General features: G+C 43.7%; 2 protein-coding genes across 6 annotated transcripts in view; one reads left to right on the forward strand and one right to left on the reverse strand.

Annotated features, from left to right (window-relative positions):
* The window catches only part of ZNRF2 (zinc and ring finger 2), a 52315-nt gene extending 46578 nt beyond the window's left edge, over positions 1-5737 (forward strand). For both annotated transcript variants that reach the window (XR_014942934.1, XM_015854022.3), the window contains exon 5: positions 1-5737. The gene's annotated coding sequence lies outside the window, so the exon portion shown is untranslated.
* Positions 5637-24810, reverse strand: part of NOD1 (nucleotide binding oligomerization domain containing 1) — a 24662-nt gene continuing 5488 nt past the window's right edge. The window contains exons 3-12 of one of the 4 annotated variants that reach the window (XM_015854019.3): positions 23499-23673; positions 20483-22286; positions 18350-18433; positions 17183-17266; positions 15563-15646; positions 14857-14940; positions 12958-13041; positions 11833-11916; positions 10525-10608; positions 5637-9047 (exon numbers count right to left, since the gene is read on the reverse strand). In XM_015854019.3, the coding sequence (XP_015709505.2) occupies positions 8975-9047; positions 10525-10608; positions 11833-11916; positions 12958-13041; positions 14857-14940; positions 15563-15646; positions 17183-17266; positions 18350-18433; positions 20483-22286; positions 23499-23673 (2640 nt within the window). In that variant the 3' untranslated portion in view covers positions 5637-8974. Of the gene's footprint in view, positions 9048-10524; positions 10609-11832; positions 11917-12788; positions 13042-14856; positions 14941-15562; positions 15647-17182; positions 17267-18349; positions 18434-20482; positions 22287-23498; positions 23674-24810 lie in introns of all 4 variants that reach the window. The other 3 variants (XR_004306061.2, XM_015854021.3, XM_085538275.1) reach the window with 3 other exon arrangements.

Below are 24810 nucleotides of genomic sequence, written 5' to 3' on the forward strand. Positions count from 1 at the left end.
CTGCTTCCACTGGTCAGAAAACATAGGAGATCTGAGGTTCCCTTGCTAAACACAGCGTGCCTGGCCTGAGAATAACTGTTCTTTGTGGCTGAAAAAGGCAAAGATGGACGTTGACATGGAAAAAGCATCGCGGACACCACTTACTTGCCAGTAGTGCTCAGTATACCAAACACTCATGCAATGGACACACAGGGATTTTGAAAATGCTGCACATTCTGTAACAATCTACTCCCCCACAGACGCTATTGACACTATTTTATATTGAAGGCCAAAGTTCCTAATTTCAGCCTAACTTCTGGTTCTGTGAAGAAGCGGGTTATTGGACATGTTTCCTACTGCTTCAAGTGGAAGCCGAGCCGTTTGATCCGTGCTATCTGAGACCCTTGCAGGAGGGTGGCCCCATTTTCGAGTGGGAACGTTTCCACCTTCTCGTTGGCTGAAGAAGAGTAAATGGCAAACTTTAGCGTAATCTAACAGCGTGACCTTATTTACTGAATTCACACCCTATTTTACGTTCTTCACTTTTACAAGAACAGAAAGCATAAACTTCTCTGCACAGGAATACTATATGTCAAAATTTTCTAATTAAACCTTTGTCACAATGCAGTCCAAAGAGTAAATCTGAGACAGGTAACTAATTTATATTGATCCAAGCTATAGGGGTTGTCAAAATCTGCGCACTGTATTGCTATTTAAGTAACTAAAACCTTCTCTTGTACTGCTTGTGAGGAAAAACAAACGAACACACAAAAAGAAAGCAGCAAAGCAAAATCTTACAGCTATGCAACTTTTTTTTAGTAGGACAACAAAAGGAGAACTACCAACTTTAAGTGCTGCCAGTGAAGGTAATTTGTTTAACGGGTATTTTTTTAGAAACGTGTCAGGTAATTATTTTATCGTACTACTCTCATCTCCAGGCTGCCTCCTGAGGTGGAAATGAAGAACTGCAAATGTGGGCACAGTAAGAGGGTTTTTTATTAACGTGGGCGAGATAACATCGAGGTGGGATTCGTGTTGCGTTTTTAAAACACGTATGTGCAAGTTTTTTCTTTGTTTCCTCGTTTGAATGTGTTTTGTTGTTGTTTTTTGTTTTCTGATGGCAGGATTTGTAGTACTTTGCAATCTAAATAATTGGTCTCTTCATGTGGAGGCTGACGTCTGACCGTGTGGTTTGTTTTCTTTTTTAAAAAGGCACCTGCAGTTGTTTAATTTATTATTATTTGACTGTATTATATTGGTATAACCAAGGCTCCATGCATCTCCAGCCATCTCCAGAGGGCACAGCAAGTTAAATTTGTGGATGACTATTAGTTTCCATAAAGTATCGCAGTTCCAAGAAGAGAAAGGGGAAGGAAAGAAAGAACAAACTGGAAGAGATATCAGGGCTTAGAAGCATACCTGTTATATCAAGAACTAATCGTAGTAGTATCTGAATTTCACAGTACAGGGAAGAGTTTCTGAATATTTATTTGTGACAGCAGTTTTAGTGGGTTTCAATAGCGAAAATAAATTGCACACTTGAAATGTTTTTCTCGTACATACATAATTCTGCTGGCTTGGTTTTTGTTTCATACATATTTCCTTCTGCTGCTGCGATTCATATCAAAAAGGGCAAAGAACAGGAGCAGCTGCTGCTATATAGGAGAACAAGTGCAGTGTGTGTTAGTAGACTCCCCTGTCTTCTTGCAGAACAATTATTTCCTAGAAACAGTTCCCCTGAATTTTGCACTGTACACTGTCATTGTTATGCTGGAATAAGAAAGGAAAAGAGTCCAAACTAGATGGTTTTCTTAATTGATGATGCTGTTTCTATGTTTCTGGGCTTCTATCACCAGTTTCAGCTGAACCTGTAGCTATGGGGCCCTGTTGTATTCTCTTTTTCAGTGGGAGCAGAACCGTTTTGTCACGCTTCAATTCAGAAGTCATATCGCATGTACAGTAGTTCCCTGCGCAGTTTCCTTTTTAGCTAAGAAAAGTTGTGTTGCCTTGTATTTTCACACGGGGTGAGAAATAGGAAGAATTACAGCACCTGTAATACAGTGGTGTTGCCTGCAGGCCCACTTTTCCAGTGTTCTAAATACCCACTGTCTACTGAAATTGAAGATGTTGCGTTTACATTGGTTTGGTGTTTGCTGTTGGCTTCATGCCTGCAGAAATATGATGTGTAAGCAGGTAGGTTAGTGTTTTGGTGTCCTCTGCTCCAAGGTCATAGATGGTCTTTGGCTTGGGGATTAAGTAGATAGATATTATAAACATAAATCTGTTTACAACTTAAGCTTGATTTTGGTAGTCTGTATTTCTAGTTCATTTATTGCCATTTTGAGCGCCTGTGTTTTCTGTGTTCAGATGCAAATAGGTCGCTTAAAGACCCATGGTTAGAACTGCTGTCCTATGTTTGGGGCCAGTGTTTGAAAAGCACGCCACTAGCGTGGTTTTGCTGGGGGAAGGAGTCTGCTTCTGCTTCCATCAGCACAGTAGAGCTGCAGTACTTCACACTGTTTGAGGAACTGATGGGGGTACAGCCTTAGATGCTGGTTTTGCATTCTTGATCCATAAATCTCTTCTGAAAGCCTATGGAAAGTTTTCCTCTGTCAAAATGTGTAATATAGACCAAGCCAAGAATGACTTGGAAGCATGAGATTGATGTTTGACTCTGAAAATGCCTGTGGAAATTCACCTTTGTAAGTGTTCTGTCACTGGCTGTGTTGGTCAGCTGGAGATGACCATGCCATAGGCACTGCTCATTGTAGGCAACACCATCATTTTAACAGCCTCCACACAGTGGTCCTGAATCATTGTACTTCAGAAGGGAAAAATAAACATCAAACAAGTCTTGTGTCTCAATCAAGGAATACCACACTTGTCCACAAGAAGCAATAACTTATATTTTGGTGCGATATGCTTCTTTGCCTGTAAATATATTAAAATTGCCAAGTCTGTGCTGTTTCACAGTATTTCAGTCATCTGACCTATATCTTCCCTAAGTAAGGAAGGGTGTAAAATAATTCCCATACTCAGGTCTGCCATAAACATGCTGACATGCTGCTTGCCGGAGGGGAAGAGTAGACTCAACACTGTCCTGAAATGTGAGGTTTTTTGAGCTTGTAACATCCCTACGCATCGTAAGTAGCAGTTGGGTGTTCTCAAGCTCTTAGTGGAGGAGTCTTTGATTTGAGCAGCGTGTAGCTGTCCTCCATATAATGCCAAGAGAGCCATGCTGCTGTCAGCACAGGGCACTGATTGTCCTGTCTCTTCTAAATCGATCTCTCTCTAATAACACTTTCCTTATGAAGTAGTCAAGTGAATTTTCTTTCAACATGTACATTAGACATTGTGAGTTCAGGGGGACAAAGGGGGGGAAGAAAAACTTGAAGCACACCACAGATTTGTGGTATTTGGGGGAAGAATAGAGCATCAAACATGGTCTTATTTGTAACTGATGTAATTTTTGTATTCAAGGGTAAGTGTACTGCAGTACGTTGAAGTGGAAAACGTAGGTAAGGTTCAAAGATGCGGGTTGATACTTGTGAGCTGTTTCTCTTCCCTTTCTTCACCCCCTTTATGATGCAAATGAGGTTTTACAGCTTAGTTTCCAGATTTATGTACTAATTCTAGTTCCTAACACTGGAGGCAGCTCTGGCTTTTTAATTAAGTCTTTGCTGAAAGTCTGGAGACTCCCAACGGACTACAGTCTCAAGCAAACGTGGAAGAGAGATTTCTTGTTTTCTTTGCTGTTTATAGACAGCTGGTGTCTAATAGCTGAGATGTGTTCATGGCCTTTTCCATTTAAGGGCTTCAGAAACTTGCTGCGTTTCTTGTGTTCCACCCAAACGCAGGGAACTTGGCACTATTACTTATCTCTGAGTAGTGAACAGCAACAAAGCTCTCACTGGTTTTGATGAAGGCCATGCCACCTTTGTGAATTGTAGCTGCTTTGTCATGTTGAAAGAGAATATCTGCGTGTGGATTTGGTATTGCAGTTCTGTATCTGCCAACAGAGCACCGCATGCCTGCCGATGCAGAAATGCTGCTCTGGGATCTCCCTTCTCACCTGTGCCAGTGGAGGATTGTCTCAATTTTGAAGAATGCTATATCTTGAGATTCACATTCCGCTCCTCCAAGCTTAGAAGCCATTTTAGAATGCATTTCTCTTTTGCCTAGCTGAAGATATGCTACATTTTAGGGCCATAATTTCCTCAGTCTCTGGAAATGCTTTCCATTGACATCTGCAGAAGTAATGGAGGAGGAGACTCTTTAGAAGAGGAGGACTTGTTACAGGTTTTGCTACAGCCCAACCAAACAAACATGCTTTTTTCTGTAGCAGCATCACCAGCTTGTCCTACTTTTTGGCACTCAAGATAACACATGAGAGAAATTCACAAGAGAACAGTGTCCAGTATTTGTTTCCTAAATATAAACTTCTGTGATGTTTCTTCAGTATAAATTTAACATGATTTTGAATTCGGGTTGAAGACATTTTAGCTTATTGGGAGGAAATAAAACAACAAAGTTTTGAGTTTCAACTTACCTCAAGTTGCAGTTGGTTCTCTTGTGAGTGCAGTGCTACATGGTCTGTTGGCTTCCCAAGGCACTGCATAGTGCTATGTGAAGTAACCTTGTACTTGTGTACATCAGAGCTGATGGCGGGGCGAGCTGTAAAATGACCGCGTGGTGGAGCACAATTTGCTGAAGACTTGTTCAGATAAACCATCACAGGGATATGCTGCACCAGAAGAAGATGGGACTTGGTTCTGGCTTTGCTCTAATAAGCTGCCAGCATATAGTAAGTAGGAGGCAGTGGGGCCACTATTTGCCGATCTTCCTGGCAGCTTTTAATCTGTTTATGTTTGTTTGAGAGACTTTTGCCCTTGGGTGTGCTTTGGCAAAGATTTTGCAATGGTAAGTAGGATTTGCTCGATTCTGGCAGCCTCAAATGTACGTAACCCAATGTTACAAGTACGTAATCTGTTGCCAAATCCCGTTCTTCATGTTTTCCCTCAGATCTGTCCTTTTCATTGCTGATTTGTTATGTATAATGGTAAATTCTTCTCAACATAACTGGTCACGAGCTCCGGAGATGTGAAATGCTAAGAGGAGGAGACAGCAAAGCATGATTTTGCATTCTCCCCATGTGTGTGATGCCGAAGCATTCACTACCATGCAGTCTGAAATTCTCTTTTAGCTGATATTGCCAAAGTACTACAACCTTCAAGGAAGAAAAGAAGCTTAGTAGCTGTAGGGAGGGTGTTTTACTGAGCTACTTAATTTCAAAGGCTGAGGCATGGCATGGAACAAGTGGTGCTCCAGCATTCTCCTCATCACTCGATCCAGAGTCTCACTCTGCCTCTCTTCCCACTGGGCAGGACGCCCTGCAGCTGGAGGCAGCCCATGTCCCCCTTTTCTATGCCTCTCCCCAGCCCTGCCTGCGGGGCGGCGCTCAGCTGCGTGCTCCTGCGATGCTGTGCAGTGGTAATGGACAAGATGTCTTCCTTCGTGACCCTGAGCAGAAACCAGAATGTAATTTGCAATGTCTGATGTAAAATGTGCTCTTTTTTTTTTTTTTAATCGAGCGGTATAATTGCAAGTTGAGTTCAGTTGTTGTAAGGTACTCTTTTCGATGGTCTGCCAGTACATAATCATGAATGAACATATTTTTTTATTGATTTTTAGGTTGTACGTTAACATTCCATTCATGTAAGATATGTACAAATACATGTAATAAATCTTTTGAAGCACAGCTCTCCCTGCACTTCCAGGTGACTTTTGTTGCAAAGTCCTGCCAAACGCCTGTGCTGCAGAGGAAGGAGGAGCAGTGGGTGCCCCTGGCAGGTGCAGGTGCCTGGCCCTCTCCTGTTGGGCAGCTGTGACTGTGTGCAGTGACGACAGGCTGCCTATGGGATGCAGCTTTCCACCCTCGTTTCATAAAGCGCCTGTTTTCTGAGGGGGATGAGATCAGGGATGCGCGGGGGTGGGGAGGAGGGTTCAACATAAATAAATAATTGTGTAAAACCCATCGTCGGCTGACGCACGATGACTCACTCCTCATAAAGGCAGCAGAATAGAGATAGATATTAAAAGCGTGGGGACGGGCTCTCGGCCGAGTTCGGCGGGGGCTGCAGGTGCTCACTGCCCTCTGGCCTCGGCCCCTTGTGCTCAGAGCCATGCTTTGCGTCAGGCTCCTGCCCTGCTTTTCCTTCTTGCCCTGGTTACCAATGTCTTTGTTTGAACAAGTGTTTAAATTTTAACTGAGGTGCTTCTCCCCTCCCCTTCTGGCTGGTTCTGTAAGCAGGCTCCAAGCATTAGAAGAAAAACCCACAGCCTGTGGGCTTTGGCACCATTTGGAAGTCCCACTGTGGGCCATGCGGTGGGGCCTCCTCACCCTGCTCCCTCCCCGGGGCACCCAGTGACCAGTTCAGAGGAAAGCTCTTTAGGAGCCACCCGTGCCAGGATTAACATCTGCCAGAGTCGGGATTAAAGATCCTGGCAGGTAGCAGGAGCACGAATGTCTGCAGGCTTTATTTCTCCAGCCTGAGGCCTCCTGGCTGGTGAGGGTATTGCATCTGAATAAGCTACTGCCTCCTGCACAGGCCGAACCACAGCAGCCACTTGGTAGGCAGCAGTTCAGTTGTTTGACATGGGCTCACTCGAGCCTGGGGGCTCTTCCCTTGAGAGCAGCCCAATGGGGAAGATGGGCTCTACCCAAGACTGGTTGGATTCTGGCCACTCTGCACTGATGCAAGCAGGCAGAGCTGTGTGCAGGGACACAGTGTGGGTAGGGGGGACTTCTGTTGTGCTGCCCTGACATGCTGCTCTGTTCCCAGAGGTGCTGGGATTGGCCTTGGTTGCTGCTGTCACGGTTCTCCTGGGCTCTGTGGTTCCACTGCAGCAGGCCTGTCTCCACACACAGCCATTCCCAAAAGTGCAGTTGCTATTTTCTTCAAAACGCTCAAGTTTTGCCATATCCCCCAGGGTCAGTTACTTCACAGCTTGTTGGCTGTCAGTGAGGAGTGGTGCACTGCTGCGAGCCCAAGATCAGAAGCTCTCTACAAGTAGCCTGGTAAAACTGCAAGGAAAGGAACGCAGCCCCACACGCCACACTAACTCACAAGGATGCTCAGGCTGCCTGCAGCAGCTGCTGGTTTCTCTAGCTCTGGCCGTGAGTTGATGCATGAAGCTGGCTGTCCCCTGCCATGAGCTGCTCCTGCCAAAGCAGCCTGAGCAGCACCCTGGCCTTGGGGCTGGCCCAAGCAAGCTCTCACAACCTGAAATGTGCTCTGAGATGAATGGATGCATCTGGCACGCTCCCTGGCACCATCATCAGTGCTGGGCTTGCTTGCTCTATCTGCCAGCTCTGAGGCTGCCTCAACCTGCTGCAGCCCAAGAGACTCTCATGTTCTCAGTAAACAAATGGCTCAGGTGCAGAAACCACTCCTGTTAGCTGGCACAGCCTGAGAGCCTCACCTTGCTGTCTGCCTCTGAGCAGTCAGTGCTGGCAGCACAGGCAGGGAGGAAAAGCTACTGACAAGTAATGACTGCTACATTGGTTTTCATATAAATATATATGAGAGTGTAGGCAGAACTGCTGGCTGGTAAAGGTCTGCTGCCAGGCAGGAAAAGGAGAAACTCTCACCTACCAGAAAGCCTTTTGTGTTTGTGCAGCAGATTTGGGAAAGGGGGTTTGGCACTTTGATGGGAGGTTCTTCTGGGCCACCAACCCTCTATGGGGGCATCAGCAGCAGAAGTATCGTTCTGTAAAGTTCTCGGGGGTGACAACATGGGAGAAGGACAGAGGATAAACAGTGCTTCTCCATTTTTTGGTTCTTCATGCACCATCAGGGGTTGAATCTGAGATTCCCTTTATGAAGGGAATCAGGAAAAAAACCACCTGAAAAACCAAAGAGGCTGCTTCTCTTTAAACTGCTTTCTTTTGAGGTTCCTATAAAGTTACGCTCCCTAAGCACTAATTATTTTGGAGGGGGGATAATGTTTTCATGCTGATCTAATTACTGCTATATGCCCCTTGTCTTGCGCTTCCCAATAGTTCAAGGGTCAGACAAAAGGTTTTCAAGCAGATCTGTGTGTACACGTGTTGCTGGGAGAAGCGATTTCCACCTGACACCACTGGTTTTCAGTTGTCCTTTCTCCCTATGAAGCCAGGCTACTTAACACTGACGTACTGCCACCAGCACATCTGGGCCCTGAGCCAAGGCAGCGCGCAGCCCACTAGTTAATTTGTCACATGCATCCCCGGACCCTCTCCCCAGAACAAACACTGTGAGAACAGGGGGTGGCGGTTTCTGCACAGCCCTCAGGAAATGTTAGGCAGGAGTGTTTTACTGCCTGTATTACGATTTTACAGCAATGGCAGCGAGGTTTTCTGCTTGTAGAAAAGCAAATGTGTTGGCTTCGAGATGGAAAAAAGATTATGGAAAGTAATCGGAGCCTCATGTATCCGTTTCTCCAAAAAAATGCAGTGCCTACAACTGCTGTAAGTCAGTGGGAAAATGAGGGTCTAATTTCTAGGCAGGAGAGGATTCATGCTGAAAGCATTGGTGCCATGCAGCCTTTCGAGACAGTCTGTTTCCATTCAGACTATCATTTTCAGTTATGAGACAGGTAATACTGTGTGCTCGTGGAGCCTGTGCATCTCACACCTCCTTGTGCATATATGTGTGTATAGATTCATGTATATAAATAAGTTAGAGATTATTTACAGCAGTATATAGAATAAATCTGAGCTCAGTTATCAAAATGCACGCACCTGCCCCTGGAATCGTTCTGTTAACACTTAGTGTTGCATTTTCAAAGCACTGTACAGACATTAATTATTTACCAAGGCAATTTCCCACTCACCAAAAGGATTAGGGACAGCAGGCGGTGCCGTGAGCACTGCCTCTGTATGCCACTGTAATGCTGCGGTCCAAGTGTGACAGTTTCTATAATACAAAGCTTGTCCAAACGGGGAAGTCCTCACTCAGAAGCAAATGATCCGTTCTTCATTTTCAAAAGCTTTGGCTTCTTCTTGACTTATCAGGTTCCCATTCAAACTATTGGAGAGAAGTAGGGAGATAAAAGGGGTGTAAAATGGAGGCAGTGACTGCTGCCCATCCTCTGTTTTCCCAAGATCTAAAGCAGAGACCAAAGCCCGGCAGTGCTGCATGAGTTCAGTGCTTCCCAAAGGTACGTGCTTGGGAGCAGGCATCAGGCAGGCAGGCTGCAGGGCTCTTCCAGAAATTAAACTGAACCCCTGGACTTTGTTAAACTGGGACTGCTCCCCGTGTTGGATACGTGCTCTGTGCATCGCAGCATTGCTTCAGAACACTGAGAGGATGATGGGCTGATTTCTATGAGCTCACTTGGAGAAGCTGGGGCAGTAAGCAACAGGGGTACAGGAAGGTGGTGCTGCCTGGGGCCAAATGGTGACAGCACTGCTGTGAAAGGCAGCACATGGCTGACAGAAGTTTATATCGTCTTCATTGAGTCTTCCATGACAACAAAGGAAGAAAGCTCATAAGTACTCAGAAATAATTAACGTGAGATGACTTATGGCAGAATACTCAAATCTGGTCAGATCGATGTTTACAGCCCTGGAAATAAGTAGCCTGAAACATGCAGCTCTCAGAAATGCTACCGACCTACAGAATCGATGGAATGGTGAGGGATGCCTGAAAAGCCAAGCAAGAACCACAAGACAGGCTTTGCTTTGAAAACCCTGAATTTCTCAGGTGGGTATTGCAGCCTCTTTGGCAGCTGGCAGCGGCCTTTGAAAGAAGCTTCTTCCACATCCCCGGGGAGCCCTCTGTCAGATAAAGTGAGTCACGGTCTTTCTGAGCAGGAATTCAGTGTCCTTTCATTAAAACAAACGCGTATTTTAAAACATAAATTTCAGGTTCAATAATACAGAAGCAGCAGCGCTAAAAAACAGCACCGCTCTATTGACTCCTGAGCTCCCAGAGGTGAGGGAAGGAATGTGGTGCTTGGCACAGTGCCCTGCAGTGCACATGCGTGACTGGCTGCTGCCTGCCTAATCTAAAACAAGCAAATCTCACAAAAAAAGTTAATCTCCTCAGAGCTTAGCACTTCTCGTGCGCTTGGAGCACCGCCCAAAGAAAATCCGAGCACAAATAATATGAACCAAATTAGTAATGCTAATTAAATGTAGCCAGCTCCTGCTTGTTGGGATTCAGCTCCTGAGAGGCACGAACGTGTCAAGAAGTTGGAAAATAAATCACGAGAAGCAAAACCTGACTGCAGCTGTGGGCCCAGTTCTGCAGAAACACACGTTCTGCAAGTCGGCGCGTTCAGACAGACGTGAACTAACAGAGCTCCCTGATATCATAACACGCAGGGAAGTGTTCCAGTGACAGAGGCTTTTTGCCTCTTTGAAGCTTGCTGGAACTGCAGCCCCTGCCCTACAGAAACTTGTTCTGTGCTTTTGTTTTTTTAAGGCTAGAAGGTTAATGCCACGTGTTTTAAAGGGAAAGTTTTAAAAGTAAAGCGAGCCTTTGAGGAGAGGATCTTTACCAGACTTCTTTAATGGCTGTGTTCTCCTTGAGAGCTTCACTGAGGTACTTCACTCCTTTGGCTGTAATTTGATTCTGGATAAGCCTAAAAAGAAAGCACTTCATATCAGCCCAGCACGCAAACTATTTTATAGCACAAGCCCACATGAGCTCAGCTTGATGTCAAGGAGCAAAGCTGTCAGTTTGCAACAGGAAGACAGTTGTGATTTCCATCTCTGAGGAGGGCACACAGTGCTTGTCAGATGCCTACAGATGCACTTTCAGAAGCAGAGCTCAGAGTATCATTCGCTTCCTCCTAAGCTCGCGTGTGGCTGCATTCTGGAGATACTGAGCTGACACTGCTGACACATTTCTGCTGAGAGCTCTTTACTGCTGGTATGAGATTGCAGTGTTGGGGCTCTCTGAGACAGACAGACAGCCCTGTGAAGTATATCTGCAGCTGCCCATGAAGAAATCAAGCTCTTCCCATCTCCTTTTATTTTCAGGGTGATGGGCACCAGAACTTTTGCTGCTTACAAGAGACCACAAGTACCCAGCTCTCAGATAGTCAGTACTTTCCTAAGGGCACAGACTACAATTAGCACAGGGAATGCTAACGTGTGATTAGCAAAGGTTTTGTACAAGCTTGTAAAAGGACTCTGTTTATTATGTTCTCTCAATCACTTGGGATGAATGGATGGCTGTTTGTTTCACAGCCCACATCTGCCTAACCCCATTCACAGGCAAATTATTGTGAACCTCTGGATTAGAGCTTCCAGGGCTGTGGTTTCCCAGCAGTTTAACAAGTATCCTTGTGATTGCTAGAAACAAGAATCTGCTTTTGCGGAGATTGGCGTCTCACAGCTAAGCATCCAGTGTCAGTCAAAGTGCCACAGAAGAAAGCACCGGGCAAATGGCAACAGAAGTGTTCAGTGTAGGTTCTTGACTGAAGGATACCAAATGAGCTTGCCACTTTCACAGCATGATGACACACAGTAGGAATCATAACATTACTTTATGCTAGATATCTGCTAGTATTTTTCTGAAATTTACACTTAAGGCCAGTAATGAGCTGCCCCAGAAAAACAAAGGCAGCTGTGCAGTTCAAAAGTTACCAGGACGCACGGCCAGCTTAAAGTTTGCCCTGTAAGAAAGCAGGTTCAAAGCACTAGACAGCAGCTTTATTAACTTTCCATTAAAGCTGTCTACAACCAGTCAGCTGCATCCAGACCATGCACAGAGAGTGTACTGTGACCTACATAGACTTGGAAGGTGAAGCTTTAATGCGGTTACTGCCAAAGAGACTGTGCCTCTGTGGAATGTAACTTACCATAAATGCACCAATTTCTTGTTGATCTTCAGCATCTCTGCAAAACTCATTGCTGCCTCATCATCCAGCTCATTTTTTGTCAGCCTAGGTAGGAGAGAAAACGTTGACTTAAGATGCTATCGTTATTTTTCAGTTTCCTGTTTTTCCAGCTCGTCGGTGACTTCATTTTAGAAAGCCAAAGTGGTGTGTGCTGTTTCTGCCCTGAGCAACCTCTGAAGTCTGGACACACAGACATGCTAAAGAGAAGCCCTGGAGTCAAAAAGGCAACAAGAATGCCAGAGCTTAATTTCTCAGAGCACTGATCTATCTAACGTGGTTTTCTCATAATGTTTGAGTAACTGAAAGCTGCGTGAACTGCACTGGAAAAAGATGGAAAGGCAGAGGCAGCACTAAAGGGATACACAAACTGTGAATGATGGGGAAAGTAAGATGGAGGGAGTAGAAATAAGCATGAACCAGAACTGCATGTAGGGACAAGGGGAGCTGTGAAGCTCCAGCTCACTACTGGACACAACAAAAGCAGAGGCAGATGGATTAAATCATTGCTTTCAGGCAGAGGTCTGCAGAGACACTAAGAGACTTCTGCTCCCGTCAGTCAAAACCCAACCAATCTTCCTAAAGTTACATACAGACACACAGAACCCCACATGCACACTGCTTCTGCTGCCAGAGGAGGAACACTCGAAATGCTGAACAGGACCCTGTCAGACGTCTGTGAACAGCACTAAGGAATGCAAGCTGTCCTCAGCTCCTCTGTCACAGCAGGAGAGCAGTGAAGCTGGGCCTGGCCTCACCTAAGCACATTCAGTGGAAACAGGGGGTATCCTATACCACCATATCAAAACCTACAGGAATGTAAGGAGCCCATTCTACAGACCCAGCTTCTCATGGAAACAAAGGTGTACCAGTGATCCTACAAGCAGGAAAGCTAATCCACTGCTCATCAAAGGATATACCTAGATGATCTCCAGGGGTCCATTCTGATCTTTATGATTCTGTGATCTTACAGCGTGCTGGTAGCGAAAGTGCAGAGGTGGCACGAGGGAAAGAAGGAGGCAGTAAAATTAGGTTGCAGCTTGCTCTGAAGAAGGAAGAGATGGAGAAGCAGCCCACATCATTGATTACCAGAATATTTTCACGGAGTTGTTGTGCTGCAAAGCTTCAGCAATGCTTTTGCCCCCCTCTGTTGTGATGCCATTGAATGCGAGACTGTGAAGCAAACAGACACAAAGGTTTAAGAAGTAGCCAGTGTTGCTTGGCCTTCTCGATACCAAATAATAATGTCTATCTTGGAAGATTCACGTCTCAGCTTTCCAGCTCTGAACTTAGCTGTTTCAAAGGCTCACTTACTTTGCAAATGAATAAGCCCTTCCCACTTACATATGTGAGACCAGTTCACAGGCTGCAGCCTGATGCAGGTCTGTCACACAGACCATAAGGTTTGTTGTCAGCGAGAGCAAACTGACTTTTGGGACTGACAGCAGAGCTGTAGCTGTGATTTTGAAAGCTGTGGCCCTTAGCAAAGTGCTTTGGTGCTTTGCAGTATATAGGTTTGTATGCTCCTTTGTCATCCCAATTCCCACTACAAACCATGCACTTTTTCCTTTAAGTGAGGTGTTCAGACACTTAAATGCTCCATTCCCCTTCCAAACACAATACCTTCTGTTGTGCAGGGAGATAAAAGCCTGTAAATGCATGTTTTCCATTATAAACCACAAAGTTTCTTAGTCTGCCCTTCATTCTTTGAATAGACATTGGCAGAATCACCCAGGTAACTTATGCTTCAGGCTCTGAGAGTTCAAAAAGCATTTCCATCCTTAGAAGACAGGCCAGAGCCTGAAAATAGCCCATGGCCTCAAAAAAGAGGCAAAAAGGGGACGAATTGGAGCAATGGCATCAATTAAGGTCTAGCATATGTGTTAGTATTCCCAGCTTCAGCTGAAACCATATATTCTCAGCCTAAGCATGGCAAAGACACAGAAGTAAAATGTTGTATCAGGGCCCAGCTTTCCTTCACCTCTGCATAAAGCTGCCACAGTTATCTGGTACTGTCTGTGCATTCAAATAATGGGGCAGGATTATCCACTGGAAGACAAGAAGTGAACCCCAGTGCAATCACACTGCAGAGCAGAAGATGCACCTTGTGCAGGTGCCAGCAAAACCTGGCTCTAGCCTGAAGCTGCTCCTCCTTATTTTTGCAAGCACATTCATCAGCGTATCTGTCTGAGAATCCCAGATGCAACACAGCTTTGATTCAGATTCCAACTGTTCTCTTTCAAGTCTGATACAGCTGGATGGCTTCTGCAATTAGGGGAAGATGGCTACTTCTGGTAGCTTTTAAGTTTAAATATATCTAGGTCACTGCACCTGTTCAGCTTTTAATTTTTTAAGCCTGGCTGTTCGCTCACTGAAAGGAGGACAAGGCACCAGCTCTGAAATCCCAGGCTCTGAAATGGCAGCTCCGGAGAGATTCCTGAGCCCGGTACTGCTGCAGAAACCAATGCCATGTGCCACCTAGTGGGGAAAGCCAGGAGCCTCCTCTCCTCCCTCAAGTGGAGGCCGGGGGAACTGGAAGAGAACGATCCCAGTGCTCCAGCTGGATGGATGAACTCCACATCAACAGCAGCCACAATCCACACCTATAAATCCCTAGTCAGGATCTGTAATCCTAGCAGGGAAGGTGTTGGTTTTACAGTGCTGCTTGCACTCCATACTGTGCTGCCAACTTCACCCACTTTAAGGCCTCCAGAGGGCTACTTAGAGTCTAATTACTGAACTCCAGCGAGAACTACATCTCATTACTCAGTTCAGGTTGGATATTAAGAAAAATTTATGCAAAAAAATTATTTTGCTTTATGGCTGCACAGGGCTTTTCAATTCAAATAACCTGGCCTCTTGCTTGCACCAAGAGCCCACTACTGAACAATGACCATGGCACGAGATAGTGGCCCAAGGTCTGAAGAGCCACTGCTTCACAGAGCACTGGGAAAGGCAGCTCCATGGCGAGTTCAGCTGCTGTTTTACCTCACGTTTGTCAGACTGGGGTGGTTCCTCAGGGCCTCTGCAAATGCCTTTGCACCTTCATCTCCAACCTGATTGCCCCACATCCTAGTGAAGACAGGAAACCAGGAGATATCAGACACAATGCTCTATTGCCCCTCAGCCTGCATTCTCTTTTCCTTTCCCCATTCATCCCCCAACATTACTCCCCAGCCTCTGAGAGCTGCAAGAAGCCTGGCATGTACCATCCCACTGAGCCAGGCCTGTTCTGCTCCCTGCACCATCTATCTCTCTAACCCACCAGTACCAGAAGGCCACAGCACAGGAGCAACTCTGGGAGACAACAGAAGTGTGCGTGATGTTGATTATATTTGTGAAATCTTTTAGAACAAAAATAAAAGGCCAAAATCTGATCGTTCAAACCCGATTTTCATATTTAAGTGTTACTGTGATGATGGCCAAAGAAAAGCTTTAATTCCTTTCAGCATTACATTCTAAGAAGAATGCTCTCCTGCAGAGTGGAAAGAGAAAATGGGGATTGCCAGAGGGAACAAGTCAAACTCTCGCATCTAGCATAAATCCTAAGAAAGAGCACGGACTAAATGTTTTCATTATGACCTCTCTCCAGCAATAGCAAGCTCTCCAGTTTAGGACAGAAGGATGATGTGGAATTCCTTTATATTCTCACAGATCACAGATTTATCAGGACTCTCCTTAGCACTGAACTTACCCAATTTCAAACATGGTTGTGCTCTTCTGGATGGCCTGGGCAAGGCACTTCCCTCCTTCACTAGTTATTTTGTTTGCTCCTATCCTGCATAAAATACAAGAGCTGATGAGGTACACCACTTACAACAGTACAGCTATACACCAGCTCATGAAACAATACAGGTATTTAAGGCTAATTAATTCTGGATGCTAGGTACAGTTATCAAAGATTAACCTAGAGTAAAAAATACTGCAGGCATTTGACCTTCAATTAAGAGAAAACATATTTTGTTTGTTGGCCCTCCAAGTTGGACATATTACTACGAAGTCTTGATTTTGGTGCTAAGTGTGTCAGAAAAAAGCCCTAGGAACTGATCTTCAGAGCAAGGCTCCCTGTCTAGCTTTTAATACAGCTCATAATACCAGCTGTTGCTGCAAAGTACATGAATTACATGCAGCACATTTTATGATGCCACAGGGAACAGAACATTTCTTGGTAGCGCAAGTCGAGAGCAGACTGCAGCTGATAAGCACAGACTAATAATTTCAAGTCTTTTTGTTCTGAGCACTGGCTACAGGCACTGGCATAGATCAGAGCACCAGTGGTTGGTGCTCTATAGAATCTATTATTTGGCCTGCATGGGAAAATCAACTGGTTGGAGTTCAAGACAGAGGTAAGTCTCAATTGCTTACACATTACTGTAAAAAAACAAAACCCAAAACCCCTCAAGCTGCTATATTTCCATAAATTAAAACTTTTGTCTGGTTTGTCTGACTGACTTCAGGCACATGAATGCACACTCTATCTCAAAACCATCTCTGGGCTTACTAGGAAGCCTGACAGAAACTGTCTTCCAACAAGCATTTTTTCCTAGTGCAAGTTAGAAGATTAAATTAACACAGCACCCTGTCAAAGCAGTGACAGAACCAGAGTGCTCTTGGGTTTCAAAATCCTGCAAATATTTCAAGCAGGAATTATGTGGTTTCAAAGCAAGTTAGGGGTAGAATAGCACCTAGAACCCAACAATCCCTGGCTGCTGGTTGCTATATTAACACCAGCAGTTGCTATTGCTGTAGTTACCTCTATGTTCTGCTGTGGTCACAACTAAACCATCAGTTAATGATCTACCTTTCTGTTAAGTCACTGCTGTGTATGGCCAAACACATATCTGGAGAAGTTCCAGGACTTCCCAAGTGAAACAACTTCTAAGGTGAATCTGGGCTATTCCAGAGCTGAGATAATGACACTGGCACAGCATGACTGCTATAGCCCATAAAAGGCCAGATACCAAGAAGCTTGATATTAATGCAAGCAAATTAATTCTTGGCAAAGGCCAGTAAGTTCATGCACCACTTAAACCTCATTCAGGTACTCAGACTGGACTTAAGAAAAGGTCTGGTGCCTACTACTACTGATAGTGCAATGCAGTCTTTAGTAAAGACTATGGGTTAAAGAGTTTCCCCTTCTGACATTTACTGCTATGCTACCGTAAAAAGAAATACGTGAATACAATCAATTTCTTTTATTTTATTTGAAATAGATTTTTTTTGTCATTTTTCTTTACTCTTCCTCTCTTTTCAAGTTGCTTTATCTCAGTTATGATAGTGTAGAAGAATAAAACAAACACAAAAAATAACTTACTTAACATATTCAAGGCTTGAACACTCTTCAATAAGTTTTGCAACGTATTTGGCTCCAACGTCAGTGATCTGATTGTTGTATAAGCTTAAAGAAAAATCACATTGGTAAAAATAGGTTACTCCTGCTGTACTTTTATATTTACAATCTGGGTGATTTATAATGCATAGACAGCATCCATCTTTTTTGTATGGCTCTGCACACATACACAATTGCTTGTACTTCTATTTTGATATACAGTTAATATTGTGAAGGGCTAGATATAAAATATGAGGAGAATACACTTAGCAGTGAAAAATATTTATATATAAGCTTTTTAATTGCATGGTCCTCTCAAGCAAACAAATCTTCCCTTTCTTCCTGTGTTAGTACAGAAATAATATTGAATAAAGCAGAAGGAAAAAAAAAGCATGGCAGCACACGAGAAGAACACGTGTTTGTTCTTTTAAAAGCCATAAAATCCCCTTACAAATAGTCCTGAAGATCAGATATCTGAGCAGATGTACTTACAGAAGGGCACAGGAAGAAGGAGAGAATTCTTGGTATTTGTGATCACTTTTCAAAAAGTCATTTTAATGTAGCCTCTTAACCAAAAGTGGGAAGCCAGCGCTAACACACCTACCAGCATTAGCTTGATTAAAAACAGTAGTTTGTAAAATTCGTTATTCTCTATGTTAAAAGACACGGCTATGGTAAAAGGGAACCGTAAACACGACATCTAAACCAGCATGTTTCTTGTCCTCCCTTCTACCAAGCTCTATCTGCTTTGCATAGTAGAAATAAATCAGCTTACAACTGAGAAAGCAGAAAGCTCTGGCTACAAAGCCAGTTATACATACATCAGTATGCATGTGCACACACACACAGCTAGCAGAAGCCTTCAAGTATAAAGCCAGCACACCCACACAGACCAGTGACCTGACAGCAGTCCATGCTGTGTTACAGAAGGGCTTGACTTGAGTGGGAGGTAGTGCAGCGCAAGAGGAAATTTTGGTTCTTTTCCTGGTGAGCTGTTACAGAACAGGAGCTGAATCACGTCTGACACAAAATGCTGCCCGCTCATGTTCAGCAAATGAGAAGGTAACTTTGGTTTCCACCCCATTCATGCTGCAACAGCAGTTTTATTTTCCAGTAGTATTATCTAGTTCTTCGCTCCCCGTTGGTACATACCCCAGGTAAGACACAATTTGGTACTTGGAGAGTTCTTCATACAATATCCTTGCTCCATGATCTGTGATCTGATTTACACTGAGCCTGGAAGGAGGGAAGAGAAAAGAGAGTTTGAGCCAATACAGACTACATGTGTTCATTGTCCAAGAGTCAGTGAATGACTGGAGGTCTACACATTTCCCTCTGAGATTTTAATAGGTTCTTACACCGCACATTAAAAGCAATTAAGGGGAATGTGAACTTAGTATTACATGGTTCACTTCAAAAACAAAAGAAAACAAAAAGCCCCAAATCACCAAGGCAATGTTCTGGAAGCTGTCCATGGAACTGGAAACAATAAAATGCAGAGAATCAGAAACCAGAGACAAACACCTCATCTTCCTCCTGTGCTGTACTGTGACTGCAGAAATTCCACCTGACACCCAAGCAAAAGCAAGCTTTCCACTCCTACAGCCTTCTCTGGGTACCTACTGAAAGACAGGCTTGAAAGCCACAACACAATTAGGATCCAATTAATAAAGGTTGTGAAAACCTCTGGCCAGGAAATGGAACTGCCAGTCCCACGGGCATGCTGGATCTTTCGGATTTATTGTCCCAATTAGACACAAAATGAATCAATGTCTGTCACTCGTTGAATAAAAACACTTCTTTTCACAGTTTTTCCCTACACTACTGAAGCTTTTTCACCTTGGCTGAATGGACAGTTTCATGGGAAACATTCCAATTCTGAAAAATCACACTTTATCAGGAAAACTGTCCCATTGATTTAGACCTGCTTTGGTTTCCCCATAAATGCTGAAGCTGAACACTCATAGCTGAGAGCCATTATCACAAGCAGACTCACGGGCTCTTGCTGGTAGTACCTTGGTCACTTTGGAATGCACTCACATAAAGGAGAAACCAAGATGCCAGTTCTACAGATCAGAGCAGCCCGGTTCTTTGAAACTGATAGTAAAGCTGTTAGAAACATCTCATTTTAATGATCAGAAAAAGTCATTAACAGGGCAGGGTAAGTCATAACATCAGAAGAGCCACAAACACAAAAGCTTCCCAGCAGTGTGGTTTGGTGCTGGAGGTGGCGTTAAGCTCACGCTACTCATGGCATGACCATGTGATACAGACAAAAAAACAAAATACTGTTCTTTTCTTCTCCATTTTGTTTTGAAGACTTGAACCTTTTTTATACAGGTTTCCTATTGCTTTCTTTTGGGTGGTCAGTTGATTTAAAACCAAGTTGGGAAGCCATCTGCTTTGATTTTGTCCTAGAAAGCCTGTACAGGAAAAAAAGGCAAAGCGAGGCCAATCAGGAGTAATAAACCCATGTATAAAATAAATCACCTAAGGTTGAAGGAGTCTCAAAAAATGAATACTTGAAATTTCTGGGTTGTTTCTCTGTGTGAATGTTTGGAGAAATAAAGCATTGCTACATGGCACAACCTCAAAAGAGGCGGAACACTGAGCCTGTGATGCTACAGGTGGAGTTTCTTTGCCCTTGTTACACCAGCTCATGTCTCCCCTCCAAATCACCTCTTAGAAACAATGCAACTAACACTTCAACTACATCCTTTCCTAACATAAGTACATGATAGCTTCATTCTGTGAAAACAACACATCTGAGCAGGATGTTAAAGCAAGAAATTCATAACATCTGTCAGGCACTTCTTGTTACTTGGTGAATGACAGATTCTCTCTTACCCTGTATGTCCGAGGGTAGAGACAGGCTCAGGCAATCTTTAGATAATGGATGAAGCACTTCTCTGTTTTCTTTTGTTTCCCTTGGGCACCTTCTCCCATAAAAATCCTCTTCTGGATTCTATCTAAACCTACAGACTTGACTACTTGTAGTCCTGTTTTTTTTGAGTTTGAAATGCACTTGCCCCTCCTCCTGCTCCTGGCTGAACAAATATTCCCAAAGACCAGAAAGTGGCAAAGGTGTGGATAGTCAAACCTCTAATCCAAATCAAGCTGCCTGGGACTATTTTGAGTGTTCGGTTTGTGCTTTCAAGGCCAACTGCACTTTAATTCCGAGCAGCAATGAGCATCCTCATGTTTCTCTACTTTCAAGACAGACTCCCCTAGCCAGCTGTGGAAGAAATCAAAGCTAAGAAATGATCTGCTTGCACAGATGCCCACCTGAGCACTGCAAGCTTGCTGAAACATGGTAGCAGCTGTTTTACTCCGTAGTCATTGATGTTGTTGTTGTCCAAATCCAGAGCCAAGCGCTTCTGAAAGTGATGCATGACAAAGGAAATAGCACTGCAGTCAGCAGAGTAGGCATTGCAGTATGTAAGCTTGAGGTAATTGGCATGCATGCGTTTTGCAGCCAGCTTTCCCACTTTCTCACTTTGAGTCTCATAAAGACACCTCAGCATCCAAACAAAGTTTGGCTGAACCTGCACCTGGTTGTACTTTGGAAGCCTGGACCGAGTGACACCCTTCAGGTGGGATTTCATGCTCTCCCCAAGATATGTGATGAGCGTCCTTCTCTTCTTTCTAACAACTGCAGGCAAAACTAAATGTTTGAAGAGCTTCTCCTTGGATCTGGAAAGCAGGCCACAGAGAAAAAGGTTGGTAAAATGGAAGTGTTCATTGTTTCGGAAAGGATCCTCCCCTGTGAGTGGTTTCTTCAACCAAGGAACATGAAAGCAAGTACGTTGGGCAGCATCAGCAGAAGAGCATTCATTGAAAAACTGAAGTAACTCCTTATTCTCCACTCTCTCTTCAATAACTAGGAACAAAGCAGTGAAAAAAGACTGAAGGGTTAAGTGCAGGAACTCGTAAGTGGACTGGTCATCACAGCCACTATAACCTTTAACTGTCCTGAGAAAACCCAACTGCAAATCTTCTTCAGAGATGTTCACTGATGAGACCTCCTCTTGCTCAAAGATAAAGATAGAGTTCCCCATCCCTCTGTACGCCATTTTACCCAAAGCTAGAAGAGTTTCCTTTCTTGATCTGAACACCTCTGCTTGGCTCCTCGCATTGTTCCTCAGCAAATTTGTTTTCAGAGACCGGTTTAGATGGACTTCAATCATGAGCAAAAATACATCTGTCAATGTAACAGAACAGTCTGGAAGCTCATGGCTGTCAAACATGGAATGGAAATGTTCATAACATTTAAAAATAATCCAACAAAATAAAGGCACTGAACACAAACTACGGAGGTTGGGGTTAGCTTCCAGCTGGTTCAGTACCAGCGTTCGCTGCCCCACATCTTTAAAAAACATGGCGGTGTATTCCTTCAGGTTATTGCTGGAGAAACCACGAAGCAACACTTTCTTTCTAATGATATTTCTTTGGATCTCAGTTCCTGTCCGTGATGTAAGAATTTTCTTGGATCCCTTAAGAAGCTTTCCTCTGAGAAGGCTTACCAGCAGCACCAGAGGGTGGATGGGTTCATTGGGTGAACACATCTCAGGAACACTACTGAGATCAAAGTTGGAATAGATCTCATCAAAGCCGTCAAACGTGAAAAGAACCGTATGAGGGAACTGCAAGATGTGATGGAACACCTCTGTGGGGTCCTGGTCCGGGTAGCAATTATATCTGAAGAGTAAGTCTTTCAAACACACGGTTTCATCTTCCTTAAAGCAACTAAACATTCTACATCGGAAGTGGAAGAAAAACTTGGCCCCTATATCCAACTGTTTTTTGGCCCAAAGACTTTGTATCTTTTGCAGCAAGATGGATTTTCCAATTCCTGCATCACCAAAAACATAAATAGTCTCTCCATCTTCATTTATTACTCCAACTGCATCATCAAAAAGGGCTTGTAATTGACACACTTCACCCAGGCTCTCATTGGTAAAATTGACCATCTCCATAATACTGTTAGAGTAGATTTCTTCAAGCAGCATCTCTTCCCTCTGTGCATATGACATAACGAATTTGGAGTCCCGTCCCAGCTCATATCTGAGTTTTTGGCAATACCTGCTAACTAAAAAGACAGTGAACTATTATTAAAATAACTACTATTTAAAAGCCTGTTGCATATGATAACCTACCTCCGTGGGAACTCTGAGGGACAGCAAGTTAAAAACAATTCTTACACAAAATCAGTTTTTGGCAGATGACTTCTATGCATTCAGGCTGCCATAATAATGGAAAATTCAGATGCTTAGCAGGTGAGTCACCATTTCCTGAAATCCAACTCTGACTCCAAGACACTGCACTGCACGAAGAGGCTTCTATCTTTCAGATGGGGCTCAAAGTCAAGCCCCCAAAGCTTTGTTAGAGATTGTTTGACTGTCTGCAAAGGCAAGGGGTTTTTGGTCACAGGTTAGTTTTGGAATCTGCTGTTTCACTGTGTTTATATTCTACATGATTCAGGTAGGTGGCCATTCTTTTTGTTTGGTATTTTTCATTATTGCAAATAGAAAGTGTGTGCTTTAGAAAGCAGGAGCCCCAAATGATTTTTTTCTAAACTGATGCAAAAAAACCAAAGTCCCAGTTACTGTGCAATGCTGACTTGTGTTTTTATCACTACAGAAACTTTACCTCTGATGGGGGCAAAGTACTTCTTGTATTTATACAGTATGAAAGACCTCACACAAAGAAAACACATATTCCTGATATACTTTGACTTTTACTAAAAGTCATTATTTAGAACCTTAAAATAATTCAGGTTGAAAGGGATCTTGAGATGTCTCAAGTCTAACCTTCTGCTCAGAACAGAACCACCTGCAAGACCAGATAAGGCTATTCAGGGCTTTGTCCAGTTGGGTCTCAAAAACCTACAAGGAGAGATACGTCACAGCCACTCTGGGCAGCCTGCCTCCTTGGTCAAGTGCCCTCATGATGAAATACTGGCTATTCCATTGCCAAAATGTGACAGTGTTGCTAATAAACTGTAATAGAAGCCTAGAAAATACTACAGCTGGCACAAGGTGGATATGCCATTATGCTATAAATCCACACACAAATGCAAAAAGAGCTTGACTTTAGCAAAACAGGACACTATATCAATGTGAGTGTTGTGTTACACAGCGTGGCCTTTAATTATTTGTCTAGCTCTGCTAGCAAACACAGTATGTGCACATTTATTTTCTCAGGCTGCGTCTGCCTAAAGTCATTTACTCTCGTGCCACCTGGTTAGAACCTCCCAGAAAGTGGATGTTGTAAGGAAAGAGATACAGATGCATGACCTTACCTGGATCTGTATTTATGACAGGTTTACTACAAATATTCTCTGAAGGCTGGTAACCTATTTCATCCAGCCAAGGCTGAAGTTCATAGTAAGCATCAGTGACTTTCTGCAGGACATGGATGAAATATTCTGAAACTTCCTCTCCCTTGCTTTGAACCAAGTCTAGAAGTTTGCGAACCTGGAGAAACAGTACAAGAAAGAACACTGATGCATAGCATTTTGTCACAGTTAAACCGCTAAACTGCTTAGGATCCCTTTTGGACTGAACCCAAACACAGAATCAAAACCAGTGCTTCAAAAATTGCTCTGAATTTAGTTCTGAATTTTAACCATCAAAAAACTCATTTTCTGTTTCTACTTGGATGTTGCAAGAAAGACAGCTCTGCAGGTTAAGGTCTGAACTTGTAGTTAAATCATACACTAACCAAAACCAGTGTGGAGAAACACTGCTCCTCAAAAAAGAATCTAAAGGATTAGCTCAGTCTGGCAGAGTATCTTTTAAATCCCAGTTCGGTTAAAATGAAAAAGAAAGAAGGGATTTCTCAGTGCCCTTAATTCATTCCTCTGGTTTGAAGATATTCCAGTCACACTTAGATTTACCTCTGGATCCAGAGAGATCCATAGTGGGGTAGGCAGAATCTCTCTCTAGACTTTAATGCAGATCAAGAAGCCCACAATACTTTCTTTTAACACAGCAATGGGCTATCTATCTCTCCATACAATGTACTCATTGCCTGCAACTATTACTAAACCCAATGGCTGTCAGACAGAGGCTGGAGCAGTTCAAGGCAAAGAGTTGTCCTTAAAATTGTATCAGAGGCAGATCTCTGTGCAACTATTAGGTAGCAAGCTCATAGCAGAACCTTCCTTGGGACAGAGCTTTGAGGGGCCCCTTTTGAACGCCTGGATCCTATTCTTGCTGAGAATGAATCAATAATTCAGTTCTAAAGCAGAGAAAGGATCTGTTGAGACTATATTCTTTTGCGAGGTACGTAGCACACAGCAAAAGCACTGTAGTTTGGACAAATATTTATGCACTAAAAAGCAATTTTCAGAGAAGCTCCCACAGAGTCCACTTCACTTATGATTGTGGCCTGTTCTCTGTTTCTGCTCAGGCTCCTGATGCACAGCATTGTTACAACAATCACGTATATTATGCTGACCAAAAAGAAATGGAGATGATAGTACAGTGTGCATTTGTTCAGCTTTGAGCTTGTACACAGTGAGTACTGTGCTACCATTTCAACTTGCTGGGAAGAATGATTATTTTATGAAAATCTGCACTGTTGGTGAAGTCCAAGGTCTCTGATTCTTC

This window comes from Coturnix japonica, chromosome 2 (genome assembly GCF_054131305.1).
Source record: "Coturnix japonica strain WE chromosome 2, WE-NBRP24, whole genome shotgun sequence".
In the NCBI taxonomy this organism is placed as follows: domain Eukaryota; kingdom Metazoa; phylum Chordata; class Aves; order Galliformes; family Phasianidae; genus Coturnix; species Coturnix japonica.